At 45.9% G+C, this 19,871-nt stretch overlaps 1 protein-coding gene across 1 annotated transcript in view; it reads right to left on the reverse strand.

The window, feature by feature from the left end:
* Positions 1 to 19,871, reverse strand: part of LOC126249335 (protein trachealess-like) — a 330,727-nt gene that overhangs the window by 130,277 nt on the left and 180,579 nt on the right. The window contains exon 4 of the mRNA XM_049950991.1: positions 14,140 to 14,229. Coding sequence (XP_049806948.1) covers positions 14,140 to 14,229 — 90 coding nt within the window. The remainder of the gene's footprint in view (positions 1 to 14,139; positions 14,230 to 19,871) is intronic.

Here is a 19,871-nt window from a genome sequence, read left to right on the forward strand (position 1 = left end):
TGGTAGAACCGTGCAGTTTTCAAATTTACCGGGCATTCGGATGCGACAGTGGCTCGATATTGGACTGCATGGGAACGAGAGGGCAGGTGTACTCGTCGTTAAGGTTCCAGTCGACCACATCTGACCACCGCAATGGAGGATCACCGTATTGTGCACCAAGCACACACTAACAGCTTCACATCTGCGCCTGCGATCAAAGAACAAATAATGGACTCTCGGCAACAAAAAAATGGTTCAAATGGCTCTGAGCACTATGGGACTCAACATCTTAGGTCATAAGTCCCATAGAACTTAGAACTACTTAAACCCAACTAACCTAAGGAAATCACACACACCTATGCCCGAGGCAGGATTCGAACCTGCGACCGTAGCAGTCCCGCGGTTCCGGACTGCAGCGCCAGAACCGCTAGACCACCGCGGCCGGCCTCTCGGCAACATCATGTCTCATCCCGCACCATTGGTCTGAGACTAGCAGCAGCAGGACTATTAAATTACTGTCCCATGCATAAGATACCGTTAACACCAGACGTTTACATTTGGAATGGAGCCGTGACCGAGAAGCATGGACTTCTGATGAATGGCGTCGCATTGTGAATCGCAATCCAGTACTATTCCGGACGACCATCGTTTGTGAGTATGGCGGTGACCTGGAGAGAGGTCTATTTCTTCAATTTTTTTGGGGTGGGTTGGGAGGGCGGGGGCACGGCGGTGCTATTGTGGTGTTATAGTGCGGGGAGCCATTGAGTATGACCTTTTTGGGGGATTGCTGGTAGTGACTAGGGGAACACTGAAGGCACGACTGTAGGTCGCAGACATCCTGTTTGGTCGTGTGTTTCGTCTCATTTAACATTATTGCGGCAGCATTGTTCAACAGGCCAATACTCTTCCACACATGGCACCTGTCCCTATGAACTGTCTGAGTGATGTTGATAGAGCCCCAGAGCCAGCAAGATCCCCAGATCTATTCTCGATAGAATACATGTGTGGTCATCTCGAACGTCAACCCCGTTCCAGTATCAGTATCCAGAATATGAAGGACCAGCTACAAAAATTTTGGGCCAGCTTTCCTCGGAAGAGGATACAGCGGCTTTATAATAGCCATCCCAGCCAGATCTGCGCCTGCTTCGAGGCGATATGGGGTGCAACGTCACACTGATAAGACGGCTAATAGTGTCAAGTTCTTTGTAAATTCGGCTCAATTTTGTAATCACCAAAATAACTTCGCATACCTACTCGACCCGTGAAGTTTCATTTCGTTTCCTCGTAACCCCCCCCCCCCCCCCCCCTGCCTCCATCGCTATACACCGTGATAAAAGTTAACTGATTACTGGCTCTTCTGGAAGGATTTTTAATGTCGTTCCAAAATCCTAACGTCATCTGCAACCACATGATCTAATCTACACCTATTTCACACTCTATAAACCTGCTAACAGTGTGTGGCAGAGGGTACTTCTGGTACAAGTAATTGACTCCGCTTTCCCTGTTCCACTCGAATGGCGCGTGGGAAGAACGGTTCCCGGTAAGCATCTGTATTAGTTCTAATTTCTCGAATTTCCTCGTCCTGTAGAGATATTTTAAAGCGAACAGACAAAAATATTTGTTTAGAGACTGTTATAAACGATGTGCGCAGTGGCTAGTGCTCATACAAGAACGAGAGGCAGTATATCGATGCGGCCATCCGTCTTCGCAGCGGCCACGCCCTGACTCCGGCGTACGCCATCTGACAGTTGCTGTTTCACACGATAGTAAGCGCTTGAAACGGCCTTATAACTACGTGATCTGAACTGCAAATAAAATATGAGCTGAGATGGCAGAAGGAGATAATCCTTAAATTTTGGTAACTAAGCGTGTAAAATGTGGGGAATGAGATTTGTGTGTACATATGGATGTTTTCGTCAGAATTTCTGGAGCTAACGGCAGCAAAATTATTACATATGCGATATACTGTACGAACGGTCTTCACAAACCATATCCAGAAACCATTACATCTTGTTTCTGTCACTATTTAAAACAATGTTCTGAAATGTAATTGTCATCGCAGGAAAGTTCCGAGTTAGCATGTGGAGTGGCATGATATACAGGGTGACAATTATTGAACTATATGGAATAAAATAGTCATATATTGTGAACGGTTTGAATTAGGACGTTCAAACTGCAAGGTTGGCCGCGGGGATTGATGGGAATTAGTATGCACTGTATGGTTTGGTTTAGCGACGAAGCCTACTTTCATCTGGATGGATTCGTCCATAAGCTAAATTGGCGATTTTTGGTGACTAAGAATTCTCATTCCGCGATCGAGAAGTCTCATCACCTTCAACGGGTGACTGTGTGATGTGCAATGTCCAGTTACGGAATAATCGTTGCGATCTTTCTTGACGGCTCTTGGTGGAGATTGCTCACAAAACTACACTGAAGGCCCAAAGAAACTGGTATAGGCATGAGTACTCAAATACAGAGATTTGTAAACAGGCAGAATACGGTGCTGCGGTTGGTGACGCCTCTATAAGACAGGAGACAGCCAGTGTCTGGCGCAGTTGTTAGACCGCTTACTGCTGCTACAATGGCAGGTTATCAAAATTTAAGTGAGTCTGAACGTGGCGTTGTAGTCGTCGCACGAGCGATAGAACGCAGCATCTCCGAAGTAGAGATGAAGTGGGGATTTTCCCGTACGACCATTTCACGAGTATACAGTGAATATCAGGAATCGTGTAAAACATGTTATCTCCGACATCCGCAGTGGTTAGCACGCAGGACTCGCATTCGGGAGGACGACGGTTCAATCCCGCGTCTGGCCATCCTGATTTAGGTTTTCTGTGATTTCCCTAAATCGCTCCAGGCAAATGCCGGGATGGTTCCTCTGAAAGGGCACGGCCGACTTCCTTCCTCGTCCTTCCCTGATCCGACGAGACCGATGACCTCGCAGTTTGGTCTCTTCCCACAAACAACCCAACTCTCCGACATCGCTGAGGTCGGAAAAAGATCCTGCAAGAACGAGTCCAACGGCAACTGAAGAGAATCATTCAACGCGACAGAAGTGCAACCCTTCCGCAAATTGCAGCAGATTTCAATGCTGGGCCATGAACAAGTATCAGCATGCGAACCATTCAATGAAACATCGTCGATACGGGCTTTCGGATCCAAAGGCCCACTCGATGAATGCACGACACAAAGCTTTACGCATCGCTCGGGCCCTTCAACACAGACATTAGACTGTTGACGACTGGAAACACGTTGCCTGGTCGGATGAGTCTCGTTTCAGATTGCATCGAGCGGATGGACGTGTACGGGTATGGAGACAACTTCATGAATCCATGAACCCTGCATGTCGGCAGGGGACTGTTCAAGCTGGTGAAGACTCTATAATGGTATGGGGCGTGTGCAGTTGGAGTGATGTGGGATCCCTGATACGCCTAGATACGACTCCGAAAGCTGACACGTACGTTAGCATCCTGTCTCATCACCCGCATCCATTCATATCCATTGTGTATCCCGATGGACTTGGGCAATTCCAGCAGGACAGTGCTATACCTCAAACGTCCAGTATTGCTACAGGGTGGCTCCAGGAACACTCTTCTGAATTTAAAAACTTCCGCTGGCCACCAAACTCTCCACAAAGGAACATTATTGAGCATATCTGGAATGCCTTGCAACGTGCTGTTCAGAAGAACTCTCCACCTCGTCGTACTTTTACGGATTTATGGACAGCCCTGCAAGATTCATGGTGCCAATTCCCTCCAGCACTACTTCAGACATTAGTCAAGTCCATGCCACGTCTTGTTGAGGCACTTCTGCGTGCGCGCGGATGCCCTACACGATATTAGGCAGGTGTACCAGTTTCTTTGGCTCTTCGGTGTATAATGGGGCGTAGTCTCGAGTACCGTACTAATGACTGGGATCTTTTGAATTTAGTGTGAATGAATACGTGGACGACCTTCCGGATTGTCGATAGGTGTTTTTGGTTCAAATGGCTCTGAGCACTATGGGACTTAACATCTATGGTCATCAGTCCCCTATAACTTAGAACTACTTAAACCTAACTAAGGACATCACACAACACCCAGTCATCACGAGGCGGAGAAAATCCCTGACCCCGCCGGGAATCGAACCCGGGAACCCGGGAATAGGTGTTTTTAGCACATTCTCAGGAAGATGCTGAATGACTTAACCCGATAATGGTTGGAAGAAAGAGGACAGTGAGACTTTCCAACACCTTAAAACCGTCTGTCCGGCCACAACTAGTGCTGATTCTTTGCCATTCATCCCGCCCGTGAAAGAAAAATGTACGAGTTCGTGTCGCAGTTAGGCTCTCAATTTATATTGTTAGGGGATTTATTTACAGCGTGAACGCTGTAGCAGTGTAGAAAATTAATCTTGAGGGACTGTATCTCAGCAAGAGATACTTGAAATTTTGGACTCACAGTTTTCTGCCACGTGCTCCCATAGTGGCCACAAGGTTGGTAAGGAGTTCCACTCCTCCACCAGCGCTGCTGTCAGTTCCTGAATAGTCGTTGGTGGATGTGAACGGGATGCAGTTCCTCTCCCCCAACGCGTCGCACACGTGCTCGATGGGAGTTAAGTCAGGCGAACGGGGAGTCCAGTCGATTTGCCGAATATCCTCTCATTCCAAGAGCTCCTGCACCCACCCTGTACATTGTCATCCACGAAATTGAAGTCAGGGCCGAGTGCACACATGAAAAGACATATTTGGGGAAGGAGTACAGTGTCACAATGACGTTGAGCGATGAGTGTACTGTGTGCAAAGGTTTGGAGGTCAGTACGTCCGTACAAGATTTTGCAAAAACTACACCATAACATCTGGACCATCAAAACGACCATGTTCATTAGTGATGGACGTATCCTCTTATGGGGAGAGGAAGGAACTTATAATTCACGTGAGAACATAGTCGAACAGGATCTTTTTGGTGGTCCATGTGTTATGGTGTGGGAAGGCGTAATGTTGCATGGGTGTGCTGGCCTCCAAATCTTTCAACACGGTACACTCAGCTGTCAACATTATTGCGACACTGTACTCGTTCCCCAAGTACTTCTTTTCAGGGATGCTTTCGGCCCTGTCTTTATTTTTATGGATGACAATGCGCGACAACATCGAACCGTGCAAATGGAGGAGCTCTCGGAAGGAGAGGATATTCGGTGAATGGGCTGGCCTGCCCGTTCCCATCCAGCACGAGTGGGATGTTTTGGGGAGACGTACTGCGGCACGTTCACATGCAACAACGACCAGTCAGCAACTGTCAACCGAGGTAGTGGAGAAATGGAACGCTCTACCACCACAATTCCTTACCAACCTTGCACCCAGCGTGGAAGCACGTTGCATAGCATGCGTTGCCGTCCGCCATGATGACACATCCTATTAAGAACCATGTAACCTCAAGGCGACGATCAAAATCAAGATGATTTCAGTGTACGAGGGTAATCCCAAAAGTAAGGTCTAATTTTTTTATAAGTACCGGGTGATCAAAAAGTCAGTATAAATTCGAAAACTCAATAAACCACGGAATAATGTAGATAGAGGGGTAAAAATTGACACACATGCTTGGAATGATATGGGGTTTTATTAGAAAAAAAAATCACCCCATATTGCTAGACGCGTGAAAGATCTCTTGCGCGCGTCGTTTGGTGATGATCGTGTGCTCAGCCGCCACTTTCGTCATGCTTGGCCTCCCAGGTCCCCAGACCTCAGTCCGTGCGATTATTGGCTTTGGGGTTACCTGAAGACGCAAGTGTATCGCAATCGACCGACATCTCTAGGGATGCTGGAAGACAACATCCGACGCCAATGCCTCACCATAACTCCGGACATGCTTTATAGTGCTGTTCACAACATTATTCCTCGACTACAGCTATTGTTGAGGAATGATGGTGGACATATTGAGCATTTCCTGTAAAGAATATCATCTTTGCTTTGTCTTACCTTGTTCTGCTAATTATTGCTATTCTGATCAGATGAAGCGCCATCTGTCGGAAATTTTTTGAGCGTTTGTATTTTTTTGGTTCTAATAAAACCCCACGTCATTCCAAGCATGTGTATCAATTTGTACCTCTCTATCTACATTATTTCGAGATTTATTCAGTTTTCAAATTTATACTGACTTTTTGATCACCCGGTACATAGACCTGTTTATTTCTACAGTGGTTTACATCAGTTTACAGCTTGAACATTTAGCTATTTTTCGACATAATCACCATTTCTGTCGATGCATTTTTGTAGACGCTGTGGCAGTTTTTGTATGCCCATGTCATACCAGCTCGCCGCCATGCTGTTCAGAAAGTTATGAACCTCTTCTTTCACCTCGTCCTCGGAGCTGAATCTCTGGGACCACTATTAACGCTAACAGGTAGGTAGTGTGAGACTCTGAGGAAACTCAAACGGACAATTCAGAACCGGAGAAGCGGAATGTTGAGCAAGGGCGTACACATTCTCCATGACTACGCTCACCCGCACATCGCTCGGCGAACCGTTGCTCTCCTGCGACAGTTTCAGTGGAACATAATCACCCACCCACCCTATAGTCCTGACTTGGGGCCCAGTGACTATCACCTGTTCCCTAGGTTCTACATCTACATCTACATACATACTTCGCAATCCACCATACGGTGCGTGGCGGAGAGTACCTCGTACCACAACTAGCATCTTCTCTCCCTGTTCCACTCCCAAACAGAACGAGGGAAAAATGACTGCCTATATGCCGCTGTACGAGCCCTAATCTCTCTTATCTTATCTTTGTGGTCTTTCCGCGAAATGTAAGTTGGCGGCAGTACAATTGTATTGCAGTCAGCCTCAAATGGTGGTTCTCTAAATTTCCTCAGTAACGATTCACGAAAAGAGCGCCTCCTTTCCTTCAGAGACTCCCACCCGAGTTCCTGAAGCATTTCCGTAACACTCGCGTGATGATCAAAGCTACCAGTAACAAATCTAGCAGCCCGCCTCTGAATTGCTTCTATGTCCTCCCTCAATCCGACCTGATAGGGATCCCAAACGCTCGAGCAGTACTCAAGAATAGGTCGTATTAGTTTTTTATAAGCGGTCTCCTTTACAGATGAACCACATCTTCCCAAAATTCTACCAATGAACCGAAGACGACTATCCGCGTTCCCCACAACTGCCATTACATGCTTGTCCAACTTCATATCGCTCTGCAATGTTACGTCCACATATTTAATCGACGTGACAGTGTCAAGCGCTACACTACTAATGGAGTATTCAAACATTACGGGATTCTTCTTCCTATTCATCTGCATTAATTTACATTTATCTATATTTAGAATTAGCTGCCATTGCTTACACCAATCACAAATCCTGTCCGAGTCATCTTGTATCCTCCTACAGTCACTCAATGACGACACCTTCCCGTACACCACAGCATCATCAGCAAACAGCCGCACATTGCTATCCACCCCATCCAAAAGGTTAAAAGAACGTTTGGCCGGAAAGCGATTCAGCTCCGACGACGAGGTGAAAGAACTTTCTGAACAGCACGGCGGCGAGCTAGTATGAATGGGCATACAAAAACTCCCGCAGCGTCTACAAAAATGCATTGACAGAAATAGTGATTATGTCGAAAAATAGCTAAATGTTCAAGCTGTAAACTGATGTAAACCATTGTAGAAATAAACAGGTCTATGTACTTATAAAAAAAATAGGAGACCTTTCTTTTGTGATTACCCTCGTAATTATTATCTTTTAATAAAAATATCACTTCTGTTCGGCTCATTGCGTACTTTTCTCAGTTACCTCTTGTACTACACTGTATCACTTCCTCTTATGTACGGTCGAAGTTTCATTGAGCTGTGTTACTTGGCAGTGGTGGTGGTGGTGGTTAGTGTTTAACGTCCCGTCGACAACGAGGTCATTAGAGACGGAGCGCAAGCTCGGGTTAGGGAAGGATTGGGAAGGAAATCAGCCGTGCCCTTTCAAAGGAACCATCCTGGCATTTGCCAGAAACGATTTAGGGAAATCACGGAAAACCTAAATCAGAATGGCCGGAGACGGGATTGAACCGTCGTCCTCCCGAATGCGAGTCCAGTGTGCTAACCACTGCGCCACCTCGCTCGGTTTACTTGGCAATGTCACATCATGTGGTATTTACTTTTGTTCTTGAGTTTTGCAGACAGGTGTATGTAACACATTAACTCTTCTGTAAAGTAATCAGAAGTCTGTAGCTGTTTTACCTGGGAGTTTGAGTCATTATAGAATCGGGGGGAGGGGGTGGGGTTACTGGTGTTTGCTATTGTGCTCCATCCTTACAGCTGACAACACATGGCGAGAAGTACGAAAGACCGTTCACCATGTACTGAACACTGGCTTCGGGTGCGTGAATACAAGTATAGAGACGTCGTGGTGTGCAATACGAGACAGCTCGACAGGCGCGCGACACGACAGACAGGAAGTTTGCACTCTTTCATCTCCTCCGCCTCGGCGTCCTGATAGGGACGGGGCTATATAACGCGGCTGCGGCCGCTGAATGCGAATTGTGGCGGCCAGCATCCCCCGCGGATTGTCGGGCGGAGCAGGCGGAAGCGTGAGAGAGCGCAGGCGGCGGCGGGGGGCTGGAGACGTGTTAACGCGGCCAGAGACGCAGCAGCGCGTGGGCAGGAAGCGTCACGTGTGGCGCGCCGTGCACCTGCAGCGTGCAGCGCGGGCTGGCCGCCGCCGGGAGCCGCCGCCGCCGCTGCCGGCGATGGCAGGTGTCGGCCATGTTGGCGGCGGCTCTATTGATTGCGGCATCAGGCATGGCAAGCACGCCGGCAGACGTGCCCAGCATAGCGGCGCGCGGAGGCGGCGGCGGCGGTGGCGGCGGCGGCGGTGGCGGCGGAGGCGGAGGCGGCAGCCCGGCACACCGACAATGTCACTGATTCGCCGCCACCCCCGCTGGCCGTCGCTGTCTGCGACCGCCGCCGCCGCTGCCGACGCTGCGCCTACCACGCGAGACTTCGATTTCTCTCGGTAACTTTTACTTGTCGCGGGAAGTCCGATAGATGCGTGTGAGGCGTGGGGTGTCTCAGGGGAGTGTAATAAGATCGCCCCTGTTCACTTTATACATTAACATCTTGGCAGATAACACAAGCTGAGTATGTTGGCACACGTACACACGTTGGACAAAAAAGCGCACCGGACAAAAATTTAGTCACCCGCTCGAGATATTAAGCTAATACCGCATATCACTGTCACTAGCTTTGGTAATGGTCTCAGCTAGACGAGGGAGAGAAGCCAGAAGATTATTCAGGTACAAGCTCATCGGACAAAAATTAGTCACCTCGTTCTTCACGCACAAGTGAATCGTTAGGCCGTTACAGATGGCGCAGCGAGCCAGTCAATTTCGCAACGGCGTGCGCACTGCCTAAGTGAGCATAAGGCAATTTGTGTTTCAAGCGGACTTTGTGCGTAAACATGGGTAACAGTAAGGGCGAAGGAGAGGGCAAAAAGACGCAATCGTGTACGGTCGTGCCCTTGGCCATTCAATGTGTGAAGTTGTTGGATTTGTTGATGTTTCGCGGCGGAATGTTCAACGTGTCTACAAGCACTGGTGTAACACACGTCGCCACCTACATCTACGTCTACATACATACTCCGCTAGCCACCAAGCAGTGTGTGGCGGAGGGCACAATTCGCGCCAAAGTCATATCCCCGCCCCTCTCTTCCACTCGCGGATCGCGCGAGGGAAAAACGACTGTCTTAACGCCTCTGTATGAGCTCTAATTTCCCTTATTTTTGAATGGTGATCATTGCGCGATTTGAAAGTTGGTAGTAATAATATATGCTCTACATCCTCGGCGAAGATCGGATTTCGGAATTTAGTTCAAAAATGGCTCAAATGGCTCTAAGCAGTCCCCTGCCGGCCGTGTGGCCGAGCGGTTCTAGGCGCTTGAGTCTGGAACCGCGCGACCGCTACGGTCGCAGGTTCGAATCCCGCCTCGGGCAAGGATGTGTGTGATGTCCTTAGGTTAGTTAGGTTTAAGTAGTTCTAAGTTCTAGGGGACTTATGACCTCAGCAGTTGAGTCCCATAGTGCTCAGAGCCTTTTGAACCATTTCATCATTCCCCTAGGCTTAGAACTACTTAAACTTAAGTAACCTAAGGATACCACACACATCCATGCCCGAGGCAGGATTCGAACCTGCGACCGTAGCAGCAGCACGATTCCGGACTGAAGCACCTAGAGCCGCTCGGCCACAGCTGCCGGCCGAAATTTAGTGAGCAGCCGCTTCCATTTAACGCGTCGTCTATCTGCAAGTGTGTCCCACTTTAAACTTTCTATGATATTTGTAACGCTCTCGCGATGGCTAAATGTACCAGTCACGAATCTTGCGTCTCTTCTTTGGACCTTCTCAATCTCTTGAATCAGACCCAACTGGTTAAAGGACCCATAGAGACGAACAATATTCTAAGACTGGACGAGCTAACGTATTGTAAGCAATTTCCTTTGTCGAAGGACTGCATCACTTCAGGATTCTACCAATAAACTGCAATCTAGAGTTCGCCTTGTCCGTTACTTGTGTAATCTGATCATTCCATTTGAGATCATTTCGAATAGTCTCACCCAGATACTTGACGGATGTTACCGCTTCCAAAGACTGGACATTTATTTTGCACTCGTACATTAATGGGGTATTTCGCCTAGTTATACGCGTTAGGTTACACTTACTAATATTGAGAGATAACTGCAAGTCATTGCACCACGCATTTATTTTCTGCAAATCCTCATTGATTTGTTCATAGCGTTCGGGTGATACTACTTTCCTGAAGACTACAGCATCATCGGCAAACTGAAGCGCGAGTGAGAATTGTGGTTGAAAGAGATCGTCACTGAGAGGGACCAGAGAGGCGTTTCGCGGCTTGTGAATCAAAATCGCTTCCAGACCCTGCAAGAGTTGCTTCAGGCTGTAAATGAAGGTCCATCCCAACCTGTAAGAGAACGTTGCGACGGGAACTGCATGCAATGAACATTTGGAGTCGGTACGTCGCAAGAGGCCATTGCCCGTACAGGCACATAAAGACGACAATGTCAAAGTGCGTCGGGCTGTAGGAATAAGTGACTGGTTTTCTGAATGCCCCTCCATCCTATTACATCTCGAACCGCATGTAAAATAACCTGCTTTGAACTCCATAGAAAATGTGTGGGACACGTTGGAATAGCGGGTAAGACGCCGAAATCAGCATCGTCGCAGTGTGGTGGAAATGCGCGATCAAATAGTCGCCGGCCTCTGTGACCGAGCGGTTCTAGGCGCTTCAGCCTGGAACCGCGTGACCGCTACGGTCGCACGTTCGAATCCTACCTCGGGCATGGATGTGTGTGATGTTCAAATGGCTCTGAGCACTATGGGACTTAACATCTAAGGTCATCAGTCCCCTAGAACTTAGAACTACTTAAACCTAACTAACCTAAGGACATCACACACATCCATGCCCGAGGCAGGATTCGAACCTGCGACCGTAGCGGCCACGCGGTTCCAGACTGAAGCGCCTAGAACCGCACGGCCACACCGGTCGGCTGTGTGTGATGTCCTTAGGTTAGTTAGGTTTAAGTAGTTCTAAGTTCTAGGGGACTGATGACCTCAGATGTTTAAGTCCCGTAGTGCTCAGAGCCATTTGAACCATCAAATACTCAGCGAGTGGCTTAACCTGTATGCAACGTAGATGCACAACCTTCTGGACTCACTTAGTAATCGAACTAGAATCAAACGAGAGCGAAGTTCTGTTCACCGTTTCGCGCTCGTACTTTATTCCTACAGTGAACAGGCTTCGATCTAACGATGACATGAACACATGGAGGGGGATTTTGGAAAATTGGAAATTTGTGGTAAGTCCTATGGGACCAAACTGCTGAGGTCGTCGGTCCCTAAGCTTACACACTACTTAATCTAACTTCAACTAACTTACACTAAAGACAACACACACACACACACACACACACACACACACCCAAGCCCGAGGGACGACTCGAACCTCCGACAGGGGGAGGCACGCGAACCGTGACAAGGCGCCTCAGTTCGTACGGTTACACCGCGCGGCGGAGGATTTTGATATCTGACGTATGTTGAAGCAAAAGGTAGAAGATGAGTTACTTGCGCCATTTTTTGTAGTGTACTACTCTCTGATGACATGTTTCTCCGACTCTGTACATATACTCTGGGCTTCCTTTTTTACATATTTTTCAGCTTTTCCAGTGCCACTTGAAAATGGCCAAAAGATCCAAATTGCAATAGTCAAACAAATAATTTCTACTGTTAGTGCCGAACATTATATCCTCCAAAAAATTGTACCCGACTGTGAAATTCGACTATGAGAAGTTAATCAGCTAATGTTGTGCTTATATCGTAAATATGTACCATTAGTTGTCAAAATAAGAAGATCTGAAACATAATTTAACACATAGTTCCGTAGAAACACCCTTCGAGTCGTCTACTGCGAGACACTAAACCCGTTTTAAAAATAGACGCTGTCACCCGCCGGTGCAACGTCCGTGTAACAGTCCCCGCGTCTACGATTGATGTTCAACCCTTTGAGGCATCCGGTTGCACTTGGCTGCTGGAATGCAGACACTAGAATACAAATTGATAACAACGTCTAGTCGATCCGAACGATTTTCTCTTCAGCTTCCAGAATTACGAGAATACTGTACTGTTCGACAACACTGTGCGGAATTACAACTAGGAGTCTGCTTGTATCATAATGAGCTCAGGCCGAAGCGAAGTTTTGTGGACTGTGTGTCAATGGCTGTGGACGAAGGAAACTCACCAAAATGCTATAGTATGCCAAGTCTTGCGGCAACTGGTAGTTTCCATTCTTTGACAGCATTTTCACCCTATAACTAAACGGAACAGGGTCAATCCCGCTAACTGTAATATAACTGCTTCGTGAGTTTGTGTCTGTACATTTACTGTGCGATAAGCTGTCAGGTATATACAAGAGTCGTCTTTGGACTCTCAGTGAACGATTCAGACACACTCTTCCAATGAAAGGAGTTTACAACCTCTCACACTTAATTCTGTCAAGTATACCGAGCTCAGATATGTTCGACAGGTTTTCCCTTGACTAATCTCATCAGCCTCACTCAGCTACCAAAACTGCAGCACTATGATTTTTACCACGAGTAAACCATATAGCAAATCCCATTATTTTAGCCCAAAGACCTTTGAGAACCATGGTTTTCACCTGCAGTATTATCTCGAACATCTACTCTTTCAGGACACGAAATTGGAGACATATACTTTCACCGAAATATTATATATGTTGCATTGAAATCTAAAGGAGGTGACACACTTCGAGTCAAAACGATCGACTTCTGATGCTGTAAGTGTAGCTACAAGTTTTATATATTGTAGCAATGCACCTGTTTAATGAACAGTTCAGATTACATATGGGACGCACACAGAGTCATTGTCAGATTACAGAAAGTCCTGAATGAACACACCGGATGTATTTCTCTCTCAAGTTACTTATCTGTGCCGACTGGTTCACTGACATAATCCAATGAATTCAGTGGTATGCTATTTCCTGAGAGACGGTATGTTTTACTCAAACACCCATATGACTTTAATAAGGGCCTGACGTTGTGCCCGAGCGGTTCTAGGCGCTTCAGTCCGGAACCGCGCTGCTGCTACGGTCGCAGGTTCGAATCCTGCCTCGGGCATGGATGTGTAGTATGCCCTTAGGTTAGTTAGGTTTAAGTAGTTCTAAGTCTAGGGCACTAATGACCTCAGATGTTGAGTCCCATAGTGCTTAGAGCCATTTGAACCATTTCTGAACTTTAATAAGGAATATGATCATTTGCGTTAGGACACGTCACCTCTGATGCCGCATTAAAGTATGAAAGAATATAAGTTGTCATCTGACGATGACCTAAGAAGCCCCAAATTTGATATCTGATTAAATAAGTAATAATTGCAGAACATCAGGGAAGGTTTCCATTTTTATATTTTGTATTTCTCTTAGATGCATAGAGGGAAAATTCATTTAATGTAATAAATATGCAGTGAATACGACTGAAAGGAAACTCTAATATAACAACTGTCAGCAATTTAAGTGACATTTTTAGTTAACCTGTAAAAAAAGGGTTCATAAATAATTACGAGATATGTTACACATGAACTCAGCAACTGTGGTTGATGTTATACCGACCTGTGAGAGCCCCAGGTAGATGGAGACGGTCTCCGAAATGTACAGAAACCGCGCGTCTGCAGCCAGGGCGAAGGCGAATCCGTCCAGCGACTGCAAACAACACAAAATTATCTTACATTTTCCCATAATTCATACCTACGAAATTACCACCACCTGATAAGAAAAATCGATACACAGTATTGATAACTCAAGATTGACAACTGTAGAAATGTGCAGTGAACGGACTATAGTATCGACAGAATTCACACGTACAGGGGAGGAAGAGCGGGACTGATAGTACTTTATAAACAAAGCAGAAATAATCGTTTTTATCTCTCTGAGAACTGACTAATTAAATTACGGTTGCAAGTAAAGAAAAAGAGATGGGATCTATACCAAGGTAACAGTAAAAACAAATTTTAGGCAGAGAGCACTTTTTATCAAAAGTTATCACCGACGAGAGAGCTTTTACAAGACGCGACAGATTTGATGGCCACAAGACGTTCGTCTAAGATTTTTCGTCCTGAATGGTTGCGAAATTAGAAAGTTGTATATTATATACATGCAGTGTGTATTTACACGCGAGAATTCGAGAAGACTTAGCATTTTTAATGCTAATATTAATATTTCGTACCAAGTTCAGCTGGTTTACTGTTTACTTTCTATACAGCGAGTTATTTTCACCGTATACAATACACATTGGTCGATGAGAGGGTACACAACAAAAAAGGTGTAATGAACTTATGTCCAGAAATGCATGGTTTACACGTTAGAGACCATTTATTCAATCATACTTCGTTACAGAGACTCTGGTCTAATACGTTCTGTACCATGCAGCCACAGTTACAGTATGTGTTGAAAATGATTCCCGCGTGCCTCGACGCATGCGTGTGCGCGCCATAGCATGTTTTTTCTCTTATGTTCACATCGGTCAGGCTGTATCCGTACAGTCTCAAAGGCAGCATGAATACACTGCTCCACTGTCTCCACATCTGGAATGGACTCTGCATACATGATACTTTTGAGATGCCCCATAACCAGAAATCGCACGGGTTGAGATCCAGTGAACGAGCAGCCCATGCAACTGGACCTCCTCGTCCGATCCATCGACCAGGGAAGACACGACTGAGGTGCGTCCGGGCGTTAACGGCGAAGTGGGCTGGAGCACCATCATGTAGCAGCCATATAACCGTTCGAATCATCAGTGGCACTTCTTCCAGCAGGGGAGACAAAGTCACCCCCAAGAAACGTCGATAGTTCCGCTTTGTTAGGCGATGTTGAAGGAAGACTCGTCCCAAAATACGTTCGCCAATGTACCGGCCCACATATTCCGGCTGTACCGATTCTGCTGATTCACTGTCACCGTACCATGTGGGTTCTGCATACTATCGCACATATGACTGTTATGAAAGTTAATGATACCACTCCGCGTAAAGGTGGCCTCATTTGTGAATAGGATGGATGACACAAACTGAAGTGTTGGCAGAAGTGAAGTATTGGCAGAAGTGCCAATACCGTGTTGCTAGAGGAGGCCGAAATACACGCGTTTAATCTCACGCAGACTGGCGTGAGGTCTGGAACAGTTAAGGGAATTAATAGTAGCAATTAAAGTACGTAGTTGATGTAATACTTAACTTTAATCCATAATCGGTGTACATCGCTCTTGACGATACAAAAGTTTAATTTCAATATTAACTGGTAATGGCGCCTTGCTAGGTCGTAGCAAATGACGTAGCTGAAGGCTATGCTAACTATCGTCTCGGCAAATGAGAGCGTGATTGTCAGTGAACCCTTCCTATGAGCGTCGGCTGTACAACTGGGGCGAGTGCTAGTAAGTCTCTCTAGACCTGCCGTGTGGCGGCGCTCGGTCTGCGATCACTGACAGTGGCGACACGCGGGTCCGACGTATACTAATGGACCGCGGCCGATTTAAAGGCTACCACCTAGCAAGTGTGGTGTCTGGCGGTGACACCACACAAACCCCGGGATTGTGGTTGCCTGGTGAAGAAACCAGTGACAAAACTGCTCCCGATGTTGAAAGTCTGCAGCTAGTGAGCCCTGCACACGCTGTAAGTGATAAGGGCAGTAACAATTGTCATGGAGAATGTTCCACACGGCCGTCTGGCTTATCCCATACTGGTGCGCCAACTGCCTGGTACTGACACGGCGGTCGCCTTCCACAGTGTTAATCACATTTTCCTGCAAGTCGGGTACGTCTTTCATGATTTCCTGCTTCTTGAAACGATCCTATCTCAGACAGACGGCGAAACGCTGTTGCAAACCTTGAATGCTGTGGTTGTTGTCGGCGGCGACGGATCTCGTGACACAACCTTGCTGCCTGCTGTCCGCTGCCGTTTGCCTTTCCGTAAGGAAACACCACGTCGGCCAGCTCTCGATTCGAATATGGAACCACTGTGTACAACGCTGTATCGCATCCACTACGAGGTGGGTCAGCAAGGGAAGTGAATCGGACACAACATTACAATTACTATGGCGGAAGAGGACGCTAGGGTGTGACGTATGAGGAACAGTATCATGGAACAGTATCACCCTCTAGGAAGAAACCATGCATACTGTAACTGTGACTACATGGTACAGCGCGTATTAGTCCGCAGTCTATGTAACGAAGTATGATTGAATAAATGGTGTCTAGCGTGGAAACCATGCATTTCCTGAAATAAGTTCATTAGACCTTTTATGTTCCGTATCCGCTCATCGATCAATCCTTAGAGTTTGTACACGGTGGAAAAAATCCCCCTGTATAAATGGACTACAATCTAGAATGAAAATGAGTGCATAATGGTTACAAAAATTTGCAGATACTGAAATGACCAGTATTCTTGATAAACCATATTTCAAAGCTCTAAATCCTACGGCCTATGGCTAGCGGAAACTGCTTCAGAGGAAGGTCATCTGAATACTAGGGATGGACGATTCCACCATATTCGTTGACATAATATATATATAAACTGGGTGCATCTTAAAAGGAGCTGATGTTGCTATGCTATGTGTGGCACGTTTAAATATGTGCATTTCCTGACGAAACAGATAATTACATAAGGTGGCTTTCTCGAAACTTCTTGACCTTTGGGAGGGGGGGGGGGGAATGTTTGGACTAGAGTTTGTCGTGCTGTGGCTTAAAGTGAGTCATTTTCTAAAAAATTACTGTACCTGAACAGTGAAGGCCCCACTGGAGAAAGTATAACGACTGTGGACTGCGTTCTAGCAACCATTTCCTGTAGTACATGAAAATCCCGTAGGATGTTGTCGATAGGTCTGAGAAGGGTACGCGAAGAATAGGGGGAGTAGACTCACAACGCTGCTCCTCCACTTCATCTTTCACTTTCTTGTTTTTCTTCCTTCTCAATCTATATATAGAGACATCAAAGTAATGTAAATGTTCCTCTGCAAATCTGAATACTATTACTTGAGCATAAACACAGCAATTTAGTCAGTGGACTAATACTGATATCCTATTATGTCATGTTGTGTGTTGAATAGAACAGTAAAGTATTACTACAGGAGGAGGAAAAAGAACGAAGAACTTTTTTATCAATCAAATACATCAGCTAGACAAGTGACAAAAGTGGAGGACCTCCATGAGTCGTCGGTTTTCGATATTACTGTTTACTTGAACAAGACGGAATACAATGAGACTTTAGTTGAAATAGCACGACATAGTAAATACCATTCGGAATATCCCAAATTGCTTTTTCACTGCCGAGCACTTGGTTTTAAACTAGAGAAATAAATTAATTAAGTCTAAGATAAGCATATCAAGGGTCACCTTCACCTTGTTAACAATCCGTTGGTATAACTGACGGAATCCAACACACCTACACCGAATCTAAGTATTGACCCAAACTGTTCCCAGTAGTTCTTGTAACGGTGCCCTTTATGAACAAAGACCTATGGTATACATTTCATTAACAACACAACACAGTGGACATCGGGTAAAGAAACTTTTTAGATGGGAACATTGCGAATGGAATCTTGTTTAGAGTCGTGATTCTGGGCCAAGCCCAACAATCGATGAGCTTACGTCCGATGAGAAAGTGGGACATGAGATAAACCAACATCTGTAAGAGAATCATTCTAGTATAATGTTGACTGATGGTTCTGGAAAGGAAACAGTATTGGCGGATGTATGTATGACCATGTCATGTGAATCAGTGTTCAGATATAATGATGAGGTGCCACGACGTTTGATTCCGTCGGGCGAGCAGCTCTTTCCTTTATCTGGATTACAACAGTCTTACACACTGAGGTGCTGATGGCTGACGAAATGCTACAACCTGAGAGTACCGTGTCCTGAGAGCATCCTTGGTTTGCTTGCTATCGAGAGTGCTTAGGATTTGATAGGGAGACGCTGAAGGATCAATAGCACGCAAAACTGCTCCATAGTTGGTTTTCTCTGCTTGATGACTGGCAAAATGTCACTCAGGAACTATTTACCATTCCACTGGCGCAAAAAATGACCTTTCTGTTCTTGGGTCATATAGGACAGAAATACTATGAACTTGTATCTGTACATTACACAACATACGGAAGGGCATATCCTTACTATTTATATCAGCACATTGAATTAAAAGCTACGTAACGTGTGATGTATTGACAGATTATTTAATGTTTTATTTGCCTTTTATCGAAGTACACAAAGCTTTTACGTTTCTAGCTTTTCGGTATGTTTTATCGTTGTCATGGCTTCATTTCATATCCAATCGTCGACATGAGATATGTTTTTTGCATGTTATTTTTCTTTATCCGTCCATGTAACTCTGTACTTCCCACGCAGTTGATGTCATGGTTATACTGAAGATAGTGTATCACCAGATGCTAGTTTTCTAGGCAGATGAGATTCACATTTGGACGAGAAAGATTACATGTTAGCTTCATCAAGATATTAGTGTCAAAAACACTGTAAATGCAGGCGTTGGACAAAAATAAGGAAACACCGCGAGAAATGTATGTTTGAACACAAATGCAAATATTAGCCAAGCCTGCAGGTTGTGCTGTTGTACTAGGAGAGTGCTGAAAAGTAATTGCTCCGTGGTATTTCAAGAGGTCGCATTACTGCCAAGGACTGTGTGACCGTTTTGTCTGGTCAGGTCCATCCCATGACACAATGTTTATTTTCCAGTGGTGATGCTGTGTTACAAGACCATTTGGCCCCTCTTCACACAGCTCCATCGCCCAGGACTGTGTTGGTGTGAGCATGAGGATGAATTGTCTCATTTTCCCTGGCCACTACGGTGACTAGGTCTCAATATTATTTAGCCTTTGTGGTCTACTTTGGAAAGGAGGTTGCATGAACGCTATCCACCTCCATCATCGTTAGCTTAACTTGCCACTATTTTGCAGGCAGAGTAGCATAAAAAATAAAAAGCAGTAAAAAATTCCTTCTAAAACAATACAGGTCCTGTATTTATCCATGCCGAGAAGACTGGGAGGTCTTAGACATAGTAATGTGAAGCGTTTGTGGTGTTTACATATTTTTGTCTACTCCCTACACGTGACGTGTCATGCACTTGTCTGGAGCAAGGCTGGATGCATCAAGATTGTGTTCTGGCGATGTGGACGTTAATGTCACATTTTATTAACTCATCTAGCACTGTGGGTGGTTGCTCGGTAATCGAAGCAAAAGAGAAATGAAAAGGAAATCGTGCATCAAATTGGCTTCCCCATATTTGTTCAATACAGGAAAGTGGTGTTTGTGCCTCGCATCTAGTAATCGCACTAGCGTAAACATTTAT

This window comes from Schistocerca nitens, chromosome 3 (assembly GCF_023898315.1).
Source record: "Schistocerca nitens isolate TAMUIC-IGC-003100 chromosome 3, iqSchNite1.1, whole genome shotgun sequence".
In the NCBI taxonomy this organism is placed as follows: domain Eukaryota; kingdom Metazoa; phylum Arthropoda; class Insecta; order Orthoptera; family Acrididae; genus Schistocerca; species Schistocerca nitens.